This window comes from Toxorhynchites rutilus, chromosome 2 (assembly GCF_029784135.1).
Source record: "Toxorhynchites rutilus septentrionalis strain SRP chromosome 2, ASM2978413v1, whole genome shotgun sequence".
In the NCBI taxonomy this organism is placed as follows: Eukaryota; Metazoa; Arthropoda; class Insecta; order Diptera; family Culicidae; genus Toxorhynchites; species Toxorhynchites rutilus.
This window is the reverse complement of record NC_073745.1, coordinates 273,877,619-273,903,356: the sequence shown is the minus strand read 5'-3', so window position 1 is coordinate 273,903,356 and position 25,738 is coordinate 273,877,619. Positions and strand designations below refer to the sequence as shown.

At 37.5% G+C, this 25,738-nt stretch overlaps 1 protein-coding gene across 5 annotated transcripts; it reads left to right on the top strand.

The window, feature by feature from the left end:
- Positions 1-393: 393 nt before the first annotated feature.
- LOC129769683 (uncharacterized) lies at positions 394-25,285 on the top strand. Of its 5 annotated transcripts, XM_055772094.1 has the most exons (6): positions 456-773; positions 1,063-1,143; positions 24,411-24,541; positions 24,604-24,683; positions 24,755-24,908; positions 24,974-25,285. In XM_055772094.1, the coding sequence occupies exons 3-6, from the start codon at positions 24,433-24,435 to the stop codon at positions 25,087-25,089; spliced, it is 459 nt and encodes a 152-aa protein (XP_055628069.1). In that variant the 5' UTR covers positions 456-773; positions 1,063-1,143; positions 24,411-24,432; the 3' UTR covers positions 25,090-25,285. The 5 variants fall into 5 exon arrangements, with proteins under 5 accessions (XP_055628066.1, XP_055628065.1, XP_055628067.1 ...); XM_055772091.1 differs by lacking the exons at positions 24,411-24,541; positions 24,604-24,683; positions 24,755-24,908; positions 24,974-25,285 and adding exons at positions 17,787-18,105; positions 18,163-18,310; positions 18,366-18,505 and having other exon boundaries at positions 394-773; XM_055772092.1 differs by lacking the exons at positions 1,063-1,143; positions 24,411-24,541; positions 24,604-24,683; positions 24,755-24,908; positions 24,974-25,285 and adding exons at positions 17,787-17,980; positions 18,038-18,105; positions 18,163-18,310; positions 18,366-18,505 and having other exon boundaries at positions 411-773.
- The last annotated feature ends 453 nt before the right edge of the window (positions 25,286-25,738 follow it).

Below are 25,738 nucleotides of genomic sequence, written 5' to 3'. Positions count from 1 at the left end.
TCACCAATGTAAACCAAGAAATAAATTGCGACATACGATCAGCTAGTGTATTGTTTTGCGAGGGCAAGAATGAATCATAAATCATTTATCGTCAACTGATTCTTCAATGAAAAAAACCATTTCAGAGATTATTCCACTAAGCAGTTGTTTCTAAAGTTTCACAGATTTATAGAATAATATCCGAAGGTATAAACAAGCGACTTATATAAAATAACAGCGTAGTTCTACGTCAACAATGCGGTCGTATCTTGGACACAACTTCCTATAATTTTTCATTCAATTATACCTTCTTCTTCAAATAAATACCAACAAAGCCTAACAAATACACAATAGCAATATTACAGATAAGTTCAACTTTCGGTCTGTGACACCGTGCGCGAGTATACGAGTTATGACTTTTGCGCGCGAGTACAGGAGAGTTAATAACACACAGGTTTAGTGACACTAGATTCACTACAATTGAAAGCAAACACCATCGCCTGCCAACGTTTGTTTTCAAACGCGCTCAGCCGCACCGCAAATGAACGTTTGAGCCGAAATCGTCACGGACACTCTCGTTTGAATCATCCTCTCAGTTCGAACACAGAAAGCAACAAACAGCAAGCAGACACAAGCAAGAGCAGTGTGAGCCAATCAAGTTCATTCTTGACATTTCGAAACTCAGCCAGCTTATTCGGAATTGGCGTTTAGTGCAAAACAGTCGATTAAAATGTGCAGATCGGTACGCGTTGGGTGATTGCAGAGTGCGCTATTTCATATTTATATTGGTTTAGGTAAGTCTGGTGTGTTCTAAATGCCTTCACGTGCTTGTGGGAATGATAGATATAAAATTCATAAAATGTCTGCGGCGGTAGCTTATTGCACTGACGCAGTTTGCATAGAAAATAATAATTCGTGGGAAGTCCATTCAGAGATGACAACAGTGTACCGAACAGAACTGACAAAGAGAGTAGCCAACGGCTGATATTTTTAGAAGCTTTTTTTTTGCCGTATTTGCTTCATTCTGTTGTGTGATGTGATGAATTTACAGTGATTGTGTGTGTTTCATTTCTCGATTGGCAGAGCGCACTTGTGCGACCAAAAGTGTGTTGGTGGTGTTGTCAGCTGTGCGAAGCGGTGAACGAACAAAACAAAACACCGGAGGTAAGTGCATTTGTATGAGTTGTAATCCAGCAAGTGCTACGATTGGCACAGATGTGCAGCTGAGAAGGTGAAATGCTGTATTGTGGTGATAATTGCTTGCTCTTGTTATTTGATTAAGTTTCTTTTATCGTAGTTTTTTTATCGAGATGTATAAAAGATTGTTTATTCTTTATGTTGATCATTCTCGTTACCGGTTCCTTAAACCAATAACTTCTTAATTTCTATGCGTGGAATCCTGTCATTTGTTTGCTACTCTACCCTACACTATCACGGGGAAACACGCGGGCGCTTCAAATCGCATGCGTGAATCATCCCGAGCGACGTGACGGACGCGGTTTTGCCGGTTCGTTCGTGAGTGCTGTTTACTAATGCCACCAATCACAAGCGCTCTCGGAATTGCCCGGTGACCTCTCACATTTGACAGCCAATGCTACCAACCGTGCCACTTTGAAATTACGTGAATTTCGTGCGTGAGAGTCCCGTTTTGGTGCAGCTGGCTGAAATAATAACAAATAAAAATGCCTTCCAACCAGCTCCATCGGGTGTTTTTGTATAGTTTTGCCATCTGTTTGTTCGTATCCTTCGTTGCGATCGCCGTGAAGCTGTTTCCAATTGCCAATTTACCCACGAGTAAGTTCGTTCGAATGTGTGATATCTACAGCTGATTCTGATGCGGTTGGTTCGGGTGATTCATGTTTCATATTTTAGGCACGAATGTAATTATCCTGGGCACATGTCTGGCAAATTTGATTTCCGTCGCAGCGTTGATAGTCGGAATAGCGACGGTGAGTGCATCTTTCGCCCACGCCGCTGAAGGCATTATTTTAATTGAAATTCGCTTAATTCCATGTTTGCCGTGTGTTTTTGGATTTCAGAAAAGGCCCGCTATGGTGAAAGCCGTTAAAATATTCAGCTACGTACAGCTTGGTGCTATTTTCGCCCTCATCTGTTTGGCACTGTTCCTGCTGTATGTGGTCCGAGTGGACGTGGAGCATTACGACGAAATCGTGGAAACGAAAAAGGAGCTGTGATTTATTCTCCCAGTTATTGTGGATTTGTGGGAACGCAAAAGTCTGCGTAGGAATGCGAATTTCTTCTGGAACAACAAGTGTCATCGTGATGTAGGAATACATATTCCTGAAGTTCATTCATTGTAATTTAAGGGTCATTCTGTGTATCACCGTATTATTGTAATTAAAGTTTGTGGAGTGTGTATGTCAATTATCACATTATTTGTTTGTATTATTTGATTACCATCTACTTTAATGGCCTGACGCGCAGGAATGATAACAAAACCATTAAGTAAACTAGGTCTCGGAGACTAACCAGCCCAGGAGGCTGAAAGCCTCCCAAAAAAGAGTTGAAAAAACACAGGGTCTATTTAATAATAGAGCAGCGACATTTGCGTATATTTCGGATTTAAATTCACGCATTGAAAATTTGTATTCACCCAGAAGCACTGTATTCACACAGATCTATCGGTCATTGTTTTATTTTATTCCGCAGAATTTTTATTTGAGTGATGTTTTGTTCACTTTACTCATCATCTTCAGTTTTTTTTTTTCTTCATAATTACCCGATGGATTGAGAGTTTTGGATCGCTCGTTATAGTTCGACACGAACTAACGTGTTTCTGATTTGTGTCGATATACAGGTCGGACTCGATTATCCGGGATTCGATTATCGCCACCCAATTTCAATTTTTGAATTCCCGCAATTTTCCCGACTTTTTCCCGCATGATTTAACGAAATTCCCGACTCAGAGAAATGAAATTTAATAATATTGTGTCGTTTCGTTAGTTAAAAATTGATTTTTGAAACCCGAATTGCAAATGTTTTTTTTACGTTTTTTACGTTATCGAACTTGGACATTTGACAAAAAATTGGACGGTGTGTATCTCAGCAACAGATTTTTGCTTGGATATTGGATTCAGTAGATACGGACGGAATTTTTTCTGGAATATATGTATCTGGGACCTGAATCGCTTTCAAACGTATCAGATCCAGCCCACCTCTACTTACTCCGAGTTCAAAAAGTTTAATTTATTAGAGTAACTGACCAGAACTTCATCACATCCAAACATATTCCGAGCATTTCCCGGATACCTTCTATGATCAGTTTATGAGTTGACCATAATGAAATTACACAGAAAATCTATCTTGTTAAAAAAACTCTGAATAAAAACAGGAAGTGGGTTATATCTATGGTATAACCGCAAGGGTGACGTAGGACTATCGTTGATTTAGAGATCATTTGTATGAAGTTGAATCTGAATTCATTCTGAATGAATGAATATTTGGAGAACTTCGAAAACGAGAGCGTTACGTTGGAGGAACAAGGTTTTATGCATCCAATATTGGATACGGAAATATCCGACTGATGGGGAAGAATAATCTTCAGAAGCTATCCTGTTGATTGCGATTGATTGAAAAATCACAAAACCTAATGTATTTGGTCACAGTGTTACATGGATAGAAAACATTAAAATAAACTCTTTCATATGAATGTAATTTCAAATTCCCAGAGGAACTGGCAGATTATTTTCAGTAACGATTAGATATTTCCACATTTTCCTCGATACTGGAAGCCCACCAGTGGTTAATGCTAACTCGATAACCATCTGTTAATAGCACTTGATTGAAACATATTTGGTCACAGTGTTACATGGATAGAAAACATTCAAATAAACTCTTTCACATGAATGTATTTTTAAATTCCTAGAGGAACTGGTAGATTATTTTCCGGATCTTTCTCGATCCAAACGGAAAGAATTCCGTGCGTGTATGTGTGTGTGTGTAGCGGCTGCTTCGAGATCTTCCCGGGGAACCGTTTGTAGCATCACTCTCCTCCTGATGGATTCCCTTCTGGCCTAAGGTGCACAAACAGGCTCTTGGTGACACCGTTCATCCGCGCTTTCATGATAAATGAAGAGCTTCACCACAACAGCGACAACATGCTCCAATCGCTGTTCAATTAGAACTGAGTGGATTTCCGAGCGGCGCTCGCTTATATACCGATTGGTGATTTTAATAGCCTATTTTGAAAGCAAATTTAAGACTATTGAAACAAGTTTTTGGATCAGAAAGTAACAAGTATAGAACGCGTAGACATTTTATCTTTCGAATGAAGTGTTTATCATACCATTTCGTTCAGTTGTTTAGGAGCTATTAACACTCAAAATCTCGGTCTCCGGCGTAACGCTTTCGTTTTCGAAACTTTGATTTTACACCCCGGTATAGAAATGAAAGACGTAGTCCTACGTCAAAATGCTTAGCAGGAATAGGAGCATATGAGACGAGATGAAACAAATAACACGAAGTAAGTAGCATTTATAATGACCCAGAATCTGACTCCATTTTCTTTAAAATGTGTCCCATTTTTACCCCAGAGCCTTGATTTATTTTTAGGACATGTTCGACCCGTATGCTGGATCTACATTTCAACTATCAACTACTATTTTTTCAATGATACAAAAGTTTCTATCGGATGCCATAAGAAAACCATAAGATAAAAGAAGTTGAATTAAACGTATTATGTTTATTGAGCGTTATTACAAATCCAGTTCAACTTTCAACACTTTTCGAGTATTTAATTTTCTCTACCATCAGACTGCATCTCTCTGGGTGTCAACCAACATCTTCGAGTTTTTAGCCTCGTTCGTGCTTTTCGAAGAAAATCCTCTTCTCTCGAATACTTCCAAGCATAACTCCGTCCGTTTCTTCGCTATATCCGGAATGTTGAAAATCACATCCGGGTTAATACACGTTAGGTAACGAGTGTGCGTGGGACGTGAATGCGATCCTCTTATTACATCCAATGTATTTCACTTGCAATGCGTTGCGTTGTCCCTTTTATACATACCGTGCATATGCGATGCAGCCCTGCCGCCCATATTTCGCCGGCTATAAGGTTTGCTCCAACCCTGCATCGCCCAAACTAATTACGCAGCACGAGATCTCGTCTCCCTCGGCATTCTGGCAGCGATAAAGGCAAGACGTGTGCCCTACGGATAAAGGATAAAAAATCTCCGAAATGGCTGGACTTTTGGTGGTTAAAATCACACAGAGTGCGATATGTCAAAGAGTATTGTATGAACAATTTCTTTAAAAATCCACAGTAGAACTCACGATAGCTGGTACGAAATATTAGGACACCTTCATTAGAAATTTTGCGGAATTCCTTGCTTGTTGATTGCGGATTTCGTTGCAAATCCAATTTTAATACTTCCAGGTAGCAGTAGAATGGTTTATGTAAGGTGATTTAGATTTCACTTTCAGTCGTTCGGATTTCACAATTTTCTCCATAACAGGTCTCACAAGTCCCGTTAGGTCATCGAAAAGGAAAGGAGCCATCGGTGCCTCTGTCTGACATTCACGCAAAAACTTTTCAACTGTCGATGCTGCCGTAACACAAAAAGTCAATTTTAGTTCCAGCAGCCTATATTCCATAGCGTGTGCGACAATCTCGTACATCTTTGACCGGAATACTAATGCAAAACACCGTTTAAAGTTTGGATGCCTTTCCTTATTCTTCTCTTGTTTCCTTACCTCGCCGACAGAATTTTTTGAAAAACAAAGATTCACACTGCTTAGAAAGTCGTAGTGCGCTAAAACACATGCAGTAACTAATTAAAGAGCCGAAAAAAAAAAACAATGCGCAAAAAAATCTCGACTTTGTGGAACAATTCCCGACTTTTTCCCGAATTTTTCCCGATGTATTTTGATTCCGGCATTTCCCGCTTTTCCCGAATGGGTGGCCACCCTGTGAATAGCCAATATGGATATCAAATGAAAGTGCTTGACTAGTAGAACACAGTTATTTATCAGCAATTTCAAATGAAATCGTCCTAAAAATGCAGTACTCTTTTTTTTTATTGTATTTTTTGTATTTTATTGTGTTTTGTTATATTTATGTATTTTGTTATATTTTTTTTCAATTTTTTCAAATAAAATAGAAGTCATGTAGAAAATTTAAAAAAAAGGCCCAAGATGGTAAAACTATTTTTGACGAACTTTGTGGAACATCGAATTTTTAGGAATTTTCGATACATCGAGTTTTTGTATGTTAGCAGTCTTTATAATCACGAATTATGAATCCTGATGTTATTTAAAACAAAAAAGATTATTATGAATCTCCTTCTAAATGTAGCCATTCTCGAGATATTTAAAAAAATATTTGTAATTTATTGTATTTTTAATAGTAAATAGGCCCTTTAAATATGTTTGTCATGTTATAACATCATGTTCATGAGATTTTATGAATTCGCTTATAATTTCCAAATACATCGTTATGGTGAAGACGTGTGTTTAGGAGTTACGTTACGAAACACTCGAAGACATGTGGGTTAGTACAAAACGTAGCGAAGCTAAAAAGTCTTTTTTATCTTAATACAAACTTCAATCAATCAAAAAAATTGTTGGAAATTATAATAAAATTGATAAAAATTCATGAACATGACGGTATAACACGACAAACATATTAAAAGATATTATTTACTACAAAAAAGATTATAAATTAGAAATATTTTTTTAAATATCTCGAGAATGGTTGCATTCAGAAGGAGATTGATAACCTTTTTTGTTTTAAATCACATTAGAATTCATAATTTGTGGATAAGAATGATTGCTAACATACAAAAACTTGAAATTTCGAAAATTCCTAAAAATTCGATGTTCCACAAAGTTCGTCAAAAATAGTTTTACCATCTTGGGCCCATTTTTTAAATTTTCTACATGATTTCTATTTTATATGAAAAAATTGAAAAAAATATAAAAAAATACATATCTTTTGATATCACTAATTAAAATGTTATTTTGTAAATAAAAAAAGAGTACTAATTTTTCTTCTCAGTGTATATTTTTTTCAAATTAAGCCAACAATACTCTATAACTCTTTCTAACACACTATTTAAGTACGACTCATATTTTTTGAGATATAAATTATCAAAGATTTCTCTTACTAAAATCGATACGCCCTTTTCAAAAGTTACGCTTGAGTCAAAAAATGAACCATGATGATGTATTTGGAAAAGTTGTTGGAAATTATAAGCAAACTCATAAAATTTCATGAACGTGACGGTATAACACGACAAACATATTAAAAGGAAATATTTACTAAAAAATGGCAATAAATTAGAAATATTTTTTTAAATATTTCGAGAATGGCTACATTTAGAAGGAGATTGATAATAACCTTTATTATTTTAAATCACATCAGGATTCATGATTCGTGGCTAAAAATGATTGTTAACATACAAAAATTCGAAGTTTCGAAAATTCCTAAAAATTCGATGTTTTACAAAGTTCGTCAAAAATAGTTTTACCATATTGGGCCCATTTTTTGAATTTTCTGCATGGCTTCTATTTTGTATGAAAAAATTAAATAAAAAATTAAAAAATATGTATTTTGGATATTGCAAATTGAATTTTTATTTTGTAAATAAAAAAAAAGTAATAACTCTTTCCAAGACACTATTTCGGTACGACTCATAGTTTTTGAGATATAAATTATCAAAGATTTCTCTTACTCAATTCGATACGCCCTTTTCAAAAGTTACGCTTGAGTCAAAAAATTCCCAATTGCTATGGAAAACTCATATTTCCTCTAACCCAAACGGAATACAAACTTTCATTTGATTCAAAAATATTCATGTTTTGTCATTTGTCGATTTCATTTGGAATTACTCTTATGGAAAATGCAAATCCAAAATGGCCACCATCACAATATGGCGCCATATATATTTAGTCACAACCCCATCAATATTGGTATCAAATGAAATAATTTGACTAATAGGATACAGTACATCATCAAAATATTCCGAAGAAAGTTAGGTAAGAAATAAAAATTAGAAAAAAAAGTTGAATGGCTTTATTGTAGAGAAGTATACTAATGATACAGATAATTTACTACAAACTAGAAAAGAAAAGAAAATTAATAAATAACTGTGTTCTACTAGTCAGTCGCTTTCATTTGATATACATATTGATGGGGTTGTGAGAAAATGTGTAATCCGCCATTTTGTAGCGGCCGCCATCTTGTATTTACATTTTTCATAAATAACTGTGTTCTACTAGTCAAGCCCTTTCATTCGATACCCATAAAAAAAATCAATACTCAATCAAACTACAATCAATAATCGAGTCCGACCTGTAGTGAATTAGTTTTCGGTTGCAAATAATTGTAGTGCAGAAAATGGTTCAATTTTGAGTGTACAAATAGAAGTTGTCGGAGCTATTTGTTGCAGCAAAAATTTTGCTGAAAAATCGGCACAGAATCACTCGTATCTGTTATGCTGATTTTTGCACCGTAAGTGATTTTTGGAAGTTAATTCGTGTTCCAGGGTCGTATAAATATTTTATTTTGTAATAAACAGGGAAAGAACCGGAAAAGAAAATTTCCAATTAGGTTTTTGTTTCTTTTTATAAACTTTGCTCTCGTGAAAAATGTGTCAGAGAATTGAAGAAATATATACAGGGTAACTTCGATATATCGTACATTTTGTTTTCGAAATCGTACATTGTATCGAATTGTACGTTATACCGAAGCATAATAAAGAACTCAGAAACGTAGATTATATTAGGCTGTCAAAAAGTCCTGCGGTATTTCCTCGAGGTGTCGTTGTAAGCGCGTAGTTCTAGTTGTATTCATTGTATCGAATCATACTATAGCTTGTTGGAAAGGTTTTTATGCGCGCTATAATATAGTCCTTGACAGTGTTTTGTTTGGTTAAGTCGTTCGTGAGTTATAGTGTCGCAAATATGGAGCAAAATAAAGAGAAAATCCGACATATTTTACAGTACTACTATGACAAAGGCAAAAATGCATCTCAAGCTGCCAATAAAATTTGTGCAGTTTATGGACCCGATACAGTTTCTATTTCCACCGCACAACGATGGTTTCAACGTTTTCGTTCTGGTGTAGAGGTCGTCGAAGATGCGCCACGCTCCGGAAGGCCTGTCGTCGAAAATTGCGACAAAATCGCTGAATTAGCCGAGAAAGACCGGCATAGTAGCAGCCGTAGCATCGGCCAAGAGCTGGGGATAAGTCATCAAACCGTTATTAACCATTTGAAGAAGCTTGGATTCACAAGAAAGCTCGATGTATGGGTGCCACACACGTTGACGCAAAAACCATATCGACGCATGTGAATCGCTGCCGAATCGCAACAAAATCGACCCGTTTCTGAAGCGGATGGTGACTGGCGATATAAGTGGGTCACTTACAACAACTTGAAGCGCAAATGGTCGTGGTCGAAGCCCGCTGAAGCGGCTCAGACGGTGGCCAAGCCCTCATTAACGGCCAGGAAGGTTCTGCTGTGTGTTTGGTGGGATTGTCAAGGAATAATCTATTATGAGCTGCTTCCCTATGGCCAAACGCTGAATACGGACCTGTACTGCCAACAACTGGACCGCTTGAAGGTAGCACTCATGAAGAAGAGGCCATCTTTGATAAACAGAGGCCGCATTGTCTTCCATCAGGACAACGCCAGGCCACACACTTCTTTGGTGACGCACCAGATGCTCCGGGAGTTCGGATGGGAGGTTCTTTTGCATCCGCCGTATAGTCCGGACCTTGCACCAAGTGACTACCACCTGTTTTTGTCCATGGCGAACGAGCTAGGTAGTCAGAAGTTAGCCACAAAAGAGGCCTGTGAAAATTGGCTATCCGAGTTTTTTACCAATAAGGAAGCGAGCTTCTATAACAAGGGTATTATGAAGTTGGCATCTCGTTGGGAACAAGTCATCGAACAAAACGGCGCATATTTGACTTAAAACAGATGATTGTAACTAATTTTATGAACAAATGAAAATTCAAAAAAAATACCGCAGGACTTTTTTGACAGCCTAATATTACTTTATTGTGTGCTGCAAATGGTTAAGTAAATGTCAGGACTACATGTGTTAGGTAATCAAACAACATGAAGTAGAAATTTTCATTTAAAAACTTATAACTTGACACTGCACTTGGTCCTTCTGATCCGGTAGAGAATAATTTACTTCCCAAGCACTAATATCGCCACCAGACGTCGACACTTTACATTTACATCTTTTCTTTTCGTTTTTTTTTATCGTAGGAAAAAAATGTAAATTTGTTTTCAGTGAACATTGATTTTAATCTCATCAAAAACCTCTTGACAAAATTCATAAACTTTGAATCCCTTTCAAGGTTTTCAAATTAGTGGTCGTGAACTTAGAAGAAGCACTTTTGTAAATTTGGTTATTACATTAAAATTGGTCACAAGTTATATTTACACCATCACATTTACAAGGCTGACAGTGAAAATTATGACGAAATTGGATTCAACGGGATTATTGTCAGCGGAGTTCTGGATGAATTTCTCATAATAATTTTCAATTAATTTATTTAATTGAATAGTTCCATGACAGTTCAAGAGCTTTCAATTTTTTTGTGACCTTCATTCTGAGAATCAAAATGTAATGCCTTCGATTTTTGATTAGAAATGTGAAATGTTTATTCCATGTTTTAAAAAAAGACTACACTTATATACAACAAGTGAAGCTCTTTCGTTTTAATCTTGCCGACAGCAATATATGTGCTTGTGGCCAATCGAACACGTTGTTTGGTCGTGCGAGGAGTATCTTGTTGCCAGATCGAATTTAGAAAACACTCTTCGGGCTAGAGGAAGGCAGCCCAATGTGCCGGTGAGAGATGTGTTAGGTTAAACCTTGATTATATGTCCCAAATATATGTCTTCCTAAAAGTTATCGATCTTCGTGTCTGATTGTCCTTATATCCTTATATTCTCCTTTTCCTTTTCCTTCGCGAGAAATCAAATCCCTTCTTACTAACAATAGAATAAGGTGAAATGTAAATACATATTAGATATAAGATAGGCTTGAGAATTGAGTGTAATGAATGTGAGTGTGAATGTGAGAGTGAACATTGTCAACATATCCTTTTATCCCTTCCTTTTCCTGAAGAAAATATGTCACCCTTCTAAACTCGAGTGGACCGCGAGTAATCGGTTTTCTACATCATCAACATTAGAATTAAGGAAAAACGTTTGTATATACTTGTAACAATACAGTGAGGAGTTTGGCTCTTCAAACTTATGTAACTGAGCCTGTAAAAATAAACGATTTTAATTAAAAAAAAAACAAGTGAATAAGTTTGAAAATATACATGCGATTTTTCAAAGATCGATTCTTTGGTACCGATTTGATCAGTGAATCGATCCCTGCGTCATTTAGAGAATCGATCCATCAAGATCGATCTTTTGACGTAGGACTACGTCTTTCATTTCTATACCGGGGTGTAAAATCAAAGTTTCGAAAACGAAAGCGTTACGCCGGAGACCGAGATTTTGAGCGTTAATAGCTCCTAAACAATTGAACGAAATGGTATGATAAACAATTCATTCGAAAGATAAAATGTCTACGCGTTATATACTTGTTACTTTTTGATCCAAAAACTTGTTTCAATAGTCTTAAAATTGCTTTCAAAACAGGCTATTGAAATCACCAATCGGTATATAAGCGAGCGGCGCTCGGAAATCCACTCAGTTCTAATTGAACAGCGATTGGAGCATGTTGTCGCTGTTGCGGTGAAGCTCTTTATTTATCATGAAAGCGCGGATGAACGGTGTCACCAAGAGCCTGTTTGTGCATCCTATGCCAGAAGGGAACCTATCAGGAGGAGAGTGATGCCACAAACGGTTCCCTGGGAAGACATCGCTACACACACATACACGCGCGGCTATTAACAGGTGGTTATCGAGTTGGCATTAACCACTGGTGGGCTTCCAGTATCGAGGAAAATGTGGAAATATCTAATCGTTACTGAGAATAATCTGCCAGTTCCTCTGGGAATTTTCCAAATATATTCATGTGAAAGAGTTTAATTGAATGTTTTCTATCCATGTTACACTGTGACCAAATATGTTTCAATCAAGTGCTATTAACAGGTGGTTTTCGAGTTGGCATTAACCAATGGTGGGCTTCCAGTATCGAGGAAAATGTGGAAATATCTAATCGTTACTGAAAATAATCTGCCAGTTCCTTTGGGAATTTTCAAAATATATTCATGTGAAAGAGTTTAATTGAATGTTTTCTATCCATGTAACACTGTGACCAAATACATTTGGTTTTGTGGTTTTTCAATCAATCGCAATTAACAGGATAGCTTCAGAAGATTATTCTTCCCCATCAGTAGGATATTTCCGTATCCAATATTGTATGCGCCCGCAATCGATTATTGCTCAGTCGCCGAAAGTTCCGAGCTCAGAGAGTTCATTCCCCTCTAGTTTGCCTTCCAAATTGCCATCGTAAACCACACCTTCTCTCGGTTCAATCACACACAAAAAGCATACTTAAGCGATATTCTGGTGGTGAGACACATTCATTTTTCGTGAGGACATCGACAAGACAACATCGTTGCCTAACGTGCTGGAGGAGGTGGACGGCGAAGGATCGACACATACACGCGCAGAACTCTTTCCGTTAGGATGCCATTCAGCATCGAGAAAGTTCCGGAAAGATCTAATCATTGCTGGAAAATAATCTGCCAGTTCCTTTGGGAATTTTCAAAATATATTCATGTGAAAGAGTTTAATTGAATGTTTTCTATCCATGTAACACTGTGACCAAATATGTTTCAATCAAGTGCTATTAACAGGTGGTTATCGAGTTGGCATTAACCACTGGTGGGCTTCCAGTATCGAGGAAAATGTGGAAATATCTAATCGTTACTTAAAATAATCTGCCAGTTCCTTTGGGAATTTTCAAAATATATTCATGTGAAAGAGTTTAATTGAATGTTTTCTATCCATGTTACACTGTGACCAAATATGTTTCAATCAAGTGCTATTAACAGGTGGTTATCGAGTTGGCATTAACCACTGGTGGGCTTCCAGTATTGAGGAAAATGTGGAAATATCTAATCGTTACTGAAAATAATCTGCCAGTTCCTTTGGGAATTGTCAAAATATATTCATGTGAAAGAGTTTAATTGAATGTTTTCTATCCACTGTTTTCTATAACACTGTGACCAAATACATTTGGTTTTGTGGTTTTTCAATCAATCGCAATTAACAGGATAGCTTCAGACGATTATTCTTCCCCATCAGTAGGATATTTCCTTATCCAATATTGTATGCGCCCGCAATCGATTATTGCTCAGTCGCCGAAAGTTCCGAGCTCAGAGAGTTCTTTCCCCTCTAGTTTGCCTTCCAAATTGCCATCGTAAACCACACCTTCTCTCGATTCAATCACACACAAAAAGCATACTTAAGCGATATTCTGGTGGTGAGACACATTCATTTTTCGTGAGGACATCGACAAGACAACATCGTTGCCTAACGTGCTGGAGGAGGTGGACGGCGAAGGATCAACACATACACGCGCAGAACTCTTTCCGTTAGGATGCCATTCAGCATCGAGAAAGTTCCGGAAAGATCTAATCATTGCTGGAAAATAATCTGCCAGTTCCTTTGGGAATTTTCAAAATATATTCATGTGAAAGAGTTTAATTGAATGTTTTCTATCCATGTTACACTGTGACCAAATATGTTTCAACCAAGTGCTATTAACAGGTGGTTATCGAGTTGGCATTAACCACTGGTGGGCTTCCAGTATCGAGGAAAATGTGGAAATATCTAATCGTTACTGAAAATAATCTGCCAGTTCCTTTGGGAATTTTCAAAATATATTCATGTGAATGAATTTAATTGAATGTTTTCTATCCATGTAACACTGTGACCAAATATGTTTTAATCAAGTGCTATTAACAGGTGGTTATCGAGTTGGCATTAACCACTGGTGGGCTTCCAGTATCGAGGAAAATGTGGAAATAACTAATCGTTACTGAAAATAATCTGCCAGTTCCTCTGGGAATTTTCAAAATATATTCATGTGAAAGAGTTTAATTGAATGTTTTCTATCCATGTAACACTGTGACCAAATATGTTTCAATCAAGTGCTATTAACAGGTGGTTATCGAATTAGCATTAACCACTGGTGGGCTTCCAGTATCGAGGAAAATGTGGAAATATCTAATCGTTACTGAAAATAATCTGCCAGTTCCTTTGGGAATTTTCAAAATATATTCAATCAATCGCAATCAACAGGATAGCTTCTGAAGATTATTCTTCCCCATCAGTAGGATATTTCCGTATCCAATATTGGATGCATAAAACCTTGTGCCTCCAACGTAACGCTCTCGTTTTCGAAGTTCTCCAAATATTCATTCATTCAGAATGAATTCAGATTCAACTTCATACAAATGATCTCTAAATCAACGATAGTCCTACGTCACCCTTGCGGTTATACCATAGATATAACCCACTTCCTGTTTTTTCTAAAAATCGCCCAATCCTAGTTTGGTCACCAGCTGATTGAACAGCTTCCGGTTATGAAGTCTGGCCAGAGTATCCTGTTTAACACTAGATTGCCAAAGTAAGTCATTTTGACTACTTTTCGATTTCAATTAGAAAAATAATGATGCAATGTGTAATAATACGTTTATTGAAATTTTGTACAGAAATATATATGATAAATATATTTACAGCCATTCCATGCCAAACTAATTCTCACCATTCCTCATGCCATTCATACCGAGTGGTTCTCAGATTTTCGTCAAAAGTGGTAATTTAGGCGATCTAGTGTACTGGTGACATCCATGCCTCTCACGCTAAAGGTCACGAGTTAAATTCTCACTCCCGACATTCTTTCAAAAATGGAAGTAAAAGTGACGAACCAGCCAAATGAGTTGAAAGTCACTATAATACAGATAAAAAAAAAATAAAACACATGCGGCGGTCCCCTAACAGAGACATCAAAATCAAGCTGCCTGGGGGAAATCCACATTGCAAATACATGAAAGTAGGCGGAACTTTTGTTCCTACCGAGATGTGTTCCCTAACAGAGACATCAAAACCAAGCTGCCTGGGTGAAATCGACATTGTAAATACATGAAAGTAGGGGGAGCTTTTGTTCCTACCGAAATGTATTCCCTAACAGAGACATCAAAACCAAGCTGCCTGGGAAAAATGGACATTGCAAATACATGAAAGTAGGAGGAGTTTTTGTTCCTTCCTAAATGTATTCCCTAACAGAGACATCAAAACCAAGGTGTCCTGGGGAAATCGGCTTTGCAAATATATGCAAGTTGGGGGCATTTTTATATTGCAAATAAGGTGAGTGATATGATTAATTCTAGCAAATAAAATTTAAATTTGGAACTTTAATGTTGGTTGCTTCGTTAAATTTCATCTCAATGGCCGATCGTGTATTGTGAAAAATTTAGCACAAGTGTAAGTGTAAAATTGTATATGGTAGCAGTTGTGATAAAAATGACTTGATATATGGAACGATTTATTTCATATTTCATAAATAAAAACCAAGGTGTGTTCTCGCTCTAGAACGGATCGTTTGGTTTAAGCTGTCTGTTTTGTTGTGTTCATTTTCACCCAAGGAAAGTTTATACGGCGAGAAAAATTTGAAAAGTGAAAAAATATTAGAAAAAGTGATTTCCCATATGCTCTACATATAGTATTAGGTGCTATTAGTCCAATTAAAATTCGCATTGGGTTGAATAAACACTCAGAAAGTGAAAGTTACAAAAGAAAATTACCTTTCCCATTTCAAATATGTTTTCTCTATATTGAAGTAACATGTTTTTACTGATGAGAAAAATTTATAATTGTGTTCGGTATTGGTAACTATTTTATATTCCATTAGTGAGTTTTTTTCATATTTCATCCATACATAACATAGGAGGCATCTCGTCTAGGATCACAGAGGGCGGTTTTCATCATATCTCGTTCCACTTCGGTATCTTTTATCTGATACGCACCATCCAACGACTGTTTACCATCTTTCTGTCATCACTACTCGGTAAACACTGGTGGAGTGAACTAACAATATTCAACAATCAAACGAAATTGCCCATTTCAGGGCCATCAAATCATTATCAAAGAGTTTAACGATGTAATTCTTCAAACATATCCAAAATCAACATATAGCCTAACGGAATCCTACGTTAACTATGCGGTCGTGTCTCGGACACAACCCTCCTGTGACTTTTTTTTTTACTAGCTGACCCGGCAAACTTCGTCCTGCCCAAAATTTGTTTTTTGTTATCAATATCGCAGAACTGTTCATTGATTGATCTTCTAATCGACCCCGTTGCATCGATTATTCATCATTATAATCTCAGATTATTTTCAGACACAATTCTCGTTCAAGATTTCTCAATCACATGCAAATAACATGTTCCTCCGTTACATGGAATAAATGTTTCATACAGAAAATATGATAGGATGAAAACAGACGCCCCCTCTCCTTCCTCCCTTAGAGTGGGGGTCTATTCACCAGAGAAACGCTTCGTGCCCCCTAAAATCTTCACATGCCAAATTAGACCCCATTTGCTTGATTATTTTTCGAGATATGCAGAAATTTGGAGGAGGAGGAGTGTCTAACCACCATAGAAACATTTATTGCACCCTAGAACCTCCATATGCCCAATTTGGTTTAATTTTCTTGATTAATTCTCGAGTAATGCAGAAATTTGTGTTTGATTTGAATGGCAGACCCCTCTTAGGAAGGGGGTTGGTGAGTCTAACCATCATAGAAATATTTATTGCACCCTAAAACCTCAATGCCCAATCTGGTTCCATTTGATTGATTAATTCTCGAGTAATGCAAAAATTTGTGTTTCATTTTGTATGGCATTTATTGTTTTCATGGCATGGTTTCATGGACTAGAGGGCGCTGCACTTTTTTATATTTTTTCTTGAAAGCTGAGAATTTTTTACATGACATACTTCGATATCAGAAACGCCATTTTTTCGTTTTTTTGATATTATATTTCAAAGTTAACCGGTGGTTCGAAAAATCATTTTCCCCATTTGTCCAAAAATGACTTTCTGCAAAAAATCATAACATTTAATCTACCGAACCGATTAAGATGATCGACATATTAAATTGAAGTCAATAACCCTTTTTTGAAAAAAATATCACATTTGCGGGAAGAGTGGATTCTAGTCGCATAGGTCTAGTCTAGTGACATAAGAATATTTCACGAAGACTCAAAACATGTAAAATTTGCTAATTTACAACTCAAAAACGATAAAAATAGCAGCTCTGATATCGAGATATGGTATGTAAAAAATCCTTATCTTTCCATAAAAAATATTAAAAAAAATATAGCGCCCTCCAGTCCAAAGCCATTAAAACAATAAAAAAAGACTACAACCAATAATTACTAAAATAACATTAAATTTTTTGGGGATCATCTAAATCGGTTCAGTGGTTCAAAAGTTATGAATATCGAGAATTGATCAAGCAAACGGAACAAAATTGCGCATGTGAAGGTTTTCAGAGGGAGGGGGAGGGGTTTGCAAATTTTCGGAAAACTTCGAAGGAAAATGGGAAAATTCGAAAAATCAAATTTTCTATTCGCATATATTCTGCAACTACGTATTGACAAGCGTTGGTAGTCCATTTGATGTTTGCGCTAACGAAATTGATCTTCGTTCGAAAGTGGAAATCATTCTCAAATCAGACGCGTGTGTGGCATAAGCTTTGCTTGCTAACTTTGATTTTCACTAGACTAGTTGATACGTTGTTATTTAACTTTGGTGATGGTGACTGTTAAGTCCTTTCCTTTCCTTTATTTCCAACAGCCGAGCGGAAGCAATGTTCCGTGTCCACACCAGCCGGTATGGCTCCTGTGCCAGCGAGATCCACAAAACAATGTGCTATTTTTTCGCCGGCCTCAATATATTTCTGACACTGCATCTGATGGCCAACCTTTTACACGATGATCTTGAGGTTCTGGACGACCTGGAAGAGTATTTCGATAGGCTGGGAAATAAATGTAAATCGAAGCTATTTAGTTTTTGGTTTGTCACTCATTTTTTGGTTCCATTTGTAGTTTTTGTCGGAGGTCCTGCTGTGGCGAACTTCATATTGGCAGTGATGTTGATTTTCGGGGTGTACGATGTAAGATGGTGTTGGTTATCTGAGAATTTCTTAAACATTATTCATTCTGCAATACAGCGACGTCCGGCCTTGATTCGAGTATTTCAACTCTTCATCATCGCTCAAATGGTAGTTATCGGAATCATCTCGGTATTCGTGTACACAATCGTTGTTCAACAGGAGATAAGTAATTTTTTCCTGTTGTTTGTTTTAACAGTTTTCACAGGTCAGTATTGAATACATATTGAGGTCGTGTTTTTCTCTTGACATCTGACTTTCAGCACTGTTCGGAGCGGAAGCTTGGATCGCCGGTGATTACTACAAGCTGCTTTTAGAAGAAATTCGCTTCGAAAGTTTTGAACCTACCACAGCTTGATGATTATATTTTGCAAATAGTGCCTTAATAAAGTATTCAATAGTATTTCACGATACAGTTCTAATTCCTTAACATTAGGTTGGGGAAAAAGTATTCCATTATTTTTGGGGTGAAATTCAAAATTATATTAAAAATAATTGTCGGATTGTCCGATTTGGATCAAATATGCACCGTTTTGTTGCAAAATTCGTTGCCATTCTAGAGGAAGCTTCATGATGTCTCTATCATAGAGGTCTTGGTCCTTATTAGCAATAAAACCTAGCAATAGATTTTTACAATCTTCTCTTCATTCCAATTTCTTATCCCTCTGGAAATTTTGCAATGCGAGGAAAAGGTGGTAATCGCTTAGTGTCGGGTCCGGACTATATGGTGGATGCACAAAAACATCCCAATCAAGTTCTCGGAAATCTGTGGCCTTGCGTTGTCCTGATGGAACACAAAATCTATTCTGTTAGCCATTTTTGAACGTTTCTGGTCAATCGCTAGCTTCAAACCATTTGTTCCATTTGTTAACAGTAGAGATCTCAATTTAGTATATTGCACTAAAATAAAAATTTGAAAAAAAATTAAAAAAAAATTAAAAGAAAAAAAAGAAAAATAAATTAAGTTGCACGTTTTTTTACTGTTGCAGTATCGACACCATAAACACCAATCACAATTTCAGCGTCCTGGCTTGTATTTATAAAAGCAAAAGTGTACCGAATTTTCTCTTTGTTGACCCCCATTGTTAACACCCTGTAACTCACAACTGAATGGAACAAACAAAAAACAGTAAAAGATTTTTTTTAGTGTGAAATGTCACCTTTACAACGAGCCTATACCTCAAATTGCATGATCGATATTACGCGAGATATTGATCACTAAAGCCATCGAGAAAATAATGGATAACTTTTTCCACAACCTAATACTTAGATGACATCCATTTTCGTTCGATATTCTACGAGTAGATTTGTTTTTGACAGCGCTTAGTTTCATGACTCTCTACCAATCATCATGTTTTCCCAAAGGATGTAGAAAATTGTATGCTATATAATGACTACCGCGTGTACATTCCACTGATATACTCTTCGATGTTTCTTTCGCTTTGAAGATGGATGGATGCAATTCTTAAGAACTCCGAAACATAAATTCACCCACCTACTCGGTCATCCTCAACGAGAGCGCTTCTCATTGGTCTCTAATCACCTTAGTTCTAGATATGTGCGAGCGCAAGATGATGGAAGATCAGGTTTTTTTTCACCCAACACTCGGTCGCGCTAGAATGTGGAAAGAGAGCGCACAAACTCTCTACAGTGCAGTGGATAAATCCACTGGTGAATATACTCTGATGATGCTTTTACTGTGCGCTCTGGCGAATGCGCACAGGTAAAATAACAGAAGTGGGTTTCAATTAACTTACTGTTGTGGTTTGCTGAAAAAAGTAAACCGAGGTGGAACATGCGTGTGGATTATATGTCGAATGAGGTTACACTCTTCAGTTTACTCCTCAGTGTGGCCGAGTGCGTATCAGCGCACTTCAGTGCTGGACACAGGTTTTCGCATACTTGAACTCGCAAGAGTAAAGAGAGTGTAAGAGAGTGTGACTTACTCGCACCAAGATTTCTCCCAACTTGCGCACACTGGCTCTTCGTATATTCGCCGGTGAAAGGGAAAAGCGCATGGTTTCTCTTTTGAGAGTGATGACCATATCCTCAGTTTAGGCATGAAACTCGCGTGCGGGTGTATCCTTTCAGTGAAAATGCCATCACTGGTCAGGAAGACCACACAGCAGCAACGCGCCAACCCACTCATTCGAAATTTTGAACTAAATCCCGTTGAGTTGGTGAGCCGTCGAAATTACTTCGTTGACGTATACAGACATCGACGCACACAGATTTTCCCAAACTTGCTTTGCAGTCGTCGCTTCCTCTACATGAACGTAGTTCGTTGGCTCCAGCAGAAGGATAATCCTGCTCTCACTTTTCGATTCTTGATAGGGTGACAGATTCGAAAGTTTCATGTACGTCCGAACCCGCTGATTAAACAAAGTTTTCGTGTATTGTGCAGTAAAGTTCTGTTCGTCTACAGAAGAGGAACAATTTGATGCAGCGAAACTGTCAGTTTGATAACAATAAATGGAATTCATTGCATTTTAATTTTTGCATGTCGTGTGGGGTGACATGGACACGTTTCTGTGGGGTGAATTGGTCCTACAGGTTTGAGGCTTTTCTTTGGTCTAATTGGTTCCAGATGCCGCTGAATTACGAAAAAATTATAGGAAGTTGTGTCCAAGATACGACCGCATTGTTGAAGTAGAACTACGCTGTTATTTTATATAAGTCGCTTGTTTATACCTTCGGATATTATTCTATAATGCTGTGAAACTTTAGAAACAACTGCTTAGTAGAATAATCTCTGAAATGGTTTTTTTCATTGAAGAATCAGTTGACGGTAAATGATTTATGATTCATTCTTGCCCTCGCAAAACAATACACTAGCTGATCGTATGTCGCAATTTATTTCTTGGTTTACATTGGTGACTTGAAACTACTAGGAATATAAACACTTCTAGCATTTTGCGCTATTCTCAAAAGAAACGCTTCTGTTAATGTTACTGGCCTCGAAAAGAGTTGCATAACTTTCTCATGCTCGAGAGAAGCGCAGCTGTCACCCTTAGTGGAGGAAGTTTTGCTGCTGGCAAGCGAAACCTAATCACATACAAAATTCCAGAACATTTACTTTCTTGGTGACTAAACAAGCAAAATAAACTCTTTTTGTTAATAACAACCTCGAAAACAGTATCAATGCTTCATTATGATCCATATTAGCGCAAATGCAATCCTAGTTGAAGGCAGTTTTACGACTGGCACGCGAACCCAAATAACTTATAACATTCCAGTAAGACATTCAAGTTGCTTGGTATTCCCAAAATATTTTTTGGCGCACAACCTTAACGTCTGCTTCACTATAACGTCAGTTTAATGCATTGATGCTTTCTCAAAGGCACCAACGATGCCCTTATGATGACGGAAAACAAACAATCTTAACTGCTTGGAAAAAGACTGAATTATGCCACACAGCTTGTACTCTGCTGCAACACCCATCGATGCGAATTCGCTGATGGGTTTGTCAAGAGTCACCGCCTTCACCACCAGCGGGGGGAGCTTGATTGCGTAACTACCAGCGTAACGGCGTTTACATTTTCGACCGACTCGCCGAAATCGCCTACTTCGCTGTTGTTCGATGCGGTGTCACACTCACGAAGGCTCGGTTCAGTGCGAGCGCTTTTCACTGCACCAACATCGCGTGCATCATTAGATGACGCTTGCCTCGAAATTTTATTGCCCCTGGCAATGCGTTCGTTTTTTGCAGGGCTCGAGCCTGCCTTCCTCTTCTTCTTGCTCATCACACACTACGCGAAGCGTCCAATCTATGACGCGGAAAGAAAAACACACGATACGAATAACGCGAAAAATGAACAGAAAAAAACAATCGACGATTTCCAAGTTGGATTACCACTGGTGGGGTCCAATCTTAGATCGGAGCGCAGCGAAAGCAAAGTGAACTGGATTGCTCAACAGTCCGATGCCGAATGAAAGCTTGCCTCATTCTTTCTTTCTTTGTTTTTAAGAGGCTTTAAACTTTGCAGTTCATTCGCCTCTATGCTTGCCTCAGCGAGATCCACTGTTTATACTCTAGGCAAGTATTCCCCTTCATTCTTCTACTTTCCCTTTGTTCGCGGAGACTTTAGATCCTACGATTTCCTCTCCGTTGGTCGTCGATGAGTTGCTCGTTATTGACAGCTCTGTTCGGGAAAGCACACAAATGTATGGGAAAATGGAAACGCTCAAAGTTTTCATGAATTTTAACCATTTACAAACCAGGGGATTCTAATGTATAGCATAATAAACAAATCTTACGGAATTTCCGATTCGTTTAGTATGTAAATCGCCAAAATCCGTTCGTGGCAAAAATAGTTATTAACATTAACTTTATTTCATAAAAACGTGACCTGTTTTCTGATTTGGCACCCTTAATGAAAGACGTAGTTCTACGTCAAAAATCTATGCTATATAGTAATTACAAAATGACTACAGAGGTAAATGCAAAGAATGCAAATTGTGCAAAACAAGGCGAGGCGCCTTATATTAAGATGTGATCGACTAACTCCACGAAGATTTATGCTCGAATGCCTGCAGTGGATGTCAGTGAGTCAGCGTATTAAGTACTGCACGCTTACGTTCATATATAAGATGACTAACGGTATGACAACGAATTATCTACAAAACACGATAACGTATGGGAGAGATATGCACCGATATAACACAAGACAAGCAAGTGACCTCAGAACCATGAACTTTCGAAAGTCTTGTACCCAAAATTCTTTTTTTTTACAGAGGATATCGACTTTACAATACATTACCAAATGAAGCAAAGACAGCAACAAATATCCGAAGGTTCCGTAGTATTTGTAAAGAGTTTTTGTAGCATGATTTGGATTTGTAACCCAGTATAGAACCAATGTTAATCAATGTTAGCATGTGAGATGTCGAAGTTATAACGGATATTTGTGTTTCTTAACTTATGACTATGATGATGATTAGTCGTACATAGAAATTTAACTTTAAACAATAGTTTGAGCCCGCGCGCGTTTACACACATAGAGAAGCATGAGATTGAACATAAACAAATTTTTCTCGAATCATGTAAAAACGTTCCAACGGGTTTAATGTGGAAACCGGATTGAAGCTAGGGATAGCTCAACCGGAATACTCGTAGATTCATCTTTTCAACAGATAATTATAACGGAATTTTTCTGTGTTGTGGCGGATCTCATTGCAGATTTCAGGCTGATACGTTTATACTCCATGTTGAATGGAGGACCTGAAGTATCGGCTGGAATTAGGCTTAGGTTTGCTCAGCTGTCTGGTCTCAAAAACGATTAACAGACCGTTGTCGGGTATCCAGTGAAGCAGGAATTCCTTTGTAAAGTCAAGGCTAATACTGACATAGGTATGGGGTTCAATTCCTGATCGGTCAAGGATTTTTTCGGGTTGGAAACTTTCTTGACATGCCTTGGGACAAGTAATGGGCCTGAAGTATCGGCTAGAATTAGGCTTTGCTCAGCTGCTTGAACTCGGAAACGATAGCATCGTGGTCGGGGATCTGAAAAAGCGGGAATTCCCTTGTAAATTCGTGGCTAATACTGACATAGGTATTGGGTTCAATTCCCGGGTTGAAAATTCTCTCGACATGCCATGGAATAAATACGATTAGATAATGGCTTATATTGTTATTTCGATTAGTAATCTATGTCTGCGAGATAACCAGTCCGTTTTCCTTTCATTTTAATTTGCATACTGGTTAGTTGATGAAAAATATAAATACCGTAATATAATAATTATCAATAAGATAACTCTTCCCGCTCAAACCTTTGTAGGGGAATGAGGTGGGACCATCATCATTTTTTTTTTAAACTACCGCGTGTACATTCCACTGATATGCTCTTCGATATGATAAACCGCTATTCACTGTAATATGATGTTTTTTTCGCTTTGATGGATGGATGGATGTGATTCTTTCTCCTTGCCATGCAAACGACAACTAAAGGAAAGATTTTATTTATTGGACGTAATTGAATGACGCATATCGTCTGGCTCTATGTTTTTTAACGTTTCTTTCTGTGCAGCACAGCAATTTTCATGGAATTTTCAGAAAATAATCACTTCTGGAGCTTCGGAAACTTTTCTGAAAGAACTGCAATCGTTTGAAAAGAGATTCGTGACATGCCAGCCAATGTATTCTAAAATTTGTCGTAGAAAGATTCCACTGTATACTAACGGAAAGAAAAATATTTGCTGCAATAGATTATCCGGATTGTTCAAAATTAAAGTCGTTTTATTCTTTTTCTAAATTGAAACAAAACCTTGACGTTTATTTATCTTCTGAATTATACATTTTCCTTCAACAGATTTGTCGGGAACTTATACGAAATGATAGCAAACAAAAACTATAAGTTTCTCTCGTACCTCTTCGGATGTTTCCACATTTTCATCATCTTGACAATATTGAGCCAAGGCGCCGTTGAAATCGTAACAAACTGTAAGTGATATTAGTTCATTCTAATGACCCTTCAATTGTTCACATTGTTGTTTTTCTTACAGGGAAAGCAGCCATATATATCGTCATACCATGTGCCGTGAATGTTCTATTTGCATTATCTTGGATGATAGGAGCGGGTCTGGTAATTTTCCAATTATAAAATTCACACCAGCGAGAAACCGTACATTTCTTCCTTTCCTTGAAACTTTCCAGCAAAGACCTGCGATGATCAGATGGTTCCAATATTTCTGTGGTGTACAACTGGTAGTGATAGCCGCCCTCACAATGTGGTACGCCATACGATGTTATACGAACGCAGAGGAACCTCGAATACATCTCATGACATTCGTCGTATTGTCGCTATTTCGTACGTTTCCCAACGCCATCAATTTCAACCCATCGAAATCTAAACTAAATTCAATTCATTCGCAGTGCACTCAACCATCGAACTGATAGTGGCAATCGGAGCACACCGCGCGGTTGTTCAGGAGCAATCGCGAACCCGAATGCAAGCCTACGGAATGCCCGCGTTGACTGAAGACTACTAGAAGTGACCTTAGCATGCGCTATATGCTATATTATGTAAATAATAGTTGTTGCTTACGGCCGAAACAGGTCAGCTTCGACGAAGAACCGATTACCCAAAGTGCTATTAGAAGAACTGAACTGTGACAAGCTTTAAACCGATTTATTTTTGACTGCTATTAAATGTGAAAAACTGTGCTCAAGTTAGAAAAATGGAAATGTATTTTCGATCATATCGTATCACATCTCCCAAATCTCCCAAAACGTATTCATTAGATATATTCACGAAATTTTCTATTTCGTTGAATAATTACTCGGTATGTTCTAGTGTTTCCTACATTCTTTCTAATTTTTGCAATAACTCAGCGATATTGACCTTCATATTCCTTCTCCTCGTTAAACAGATCTCACATGCTTAATATGCTCATCAATTACTTAAAATATGACACCAGATTAACAGCTAACACAGCTCGTTCTCGATATTGATGAGCAAATCCAGATTTTCTGATTTTGCAGCATCAATCCATTGACATATAATCTTAATATTAGGCTGAGGAAAAAGTAATCCATTATTTTCTCGGTAGCTGGCTTTAGTGATTTTTTTTTTTGTGTAGTGCAATACACTAAATTCAGATCTCTAAAGTCAACAAATGAACCGTTTGAAGTTAGTGA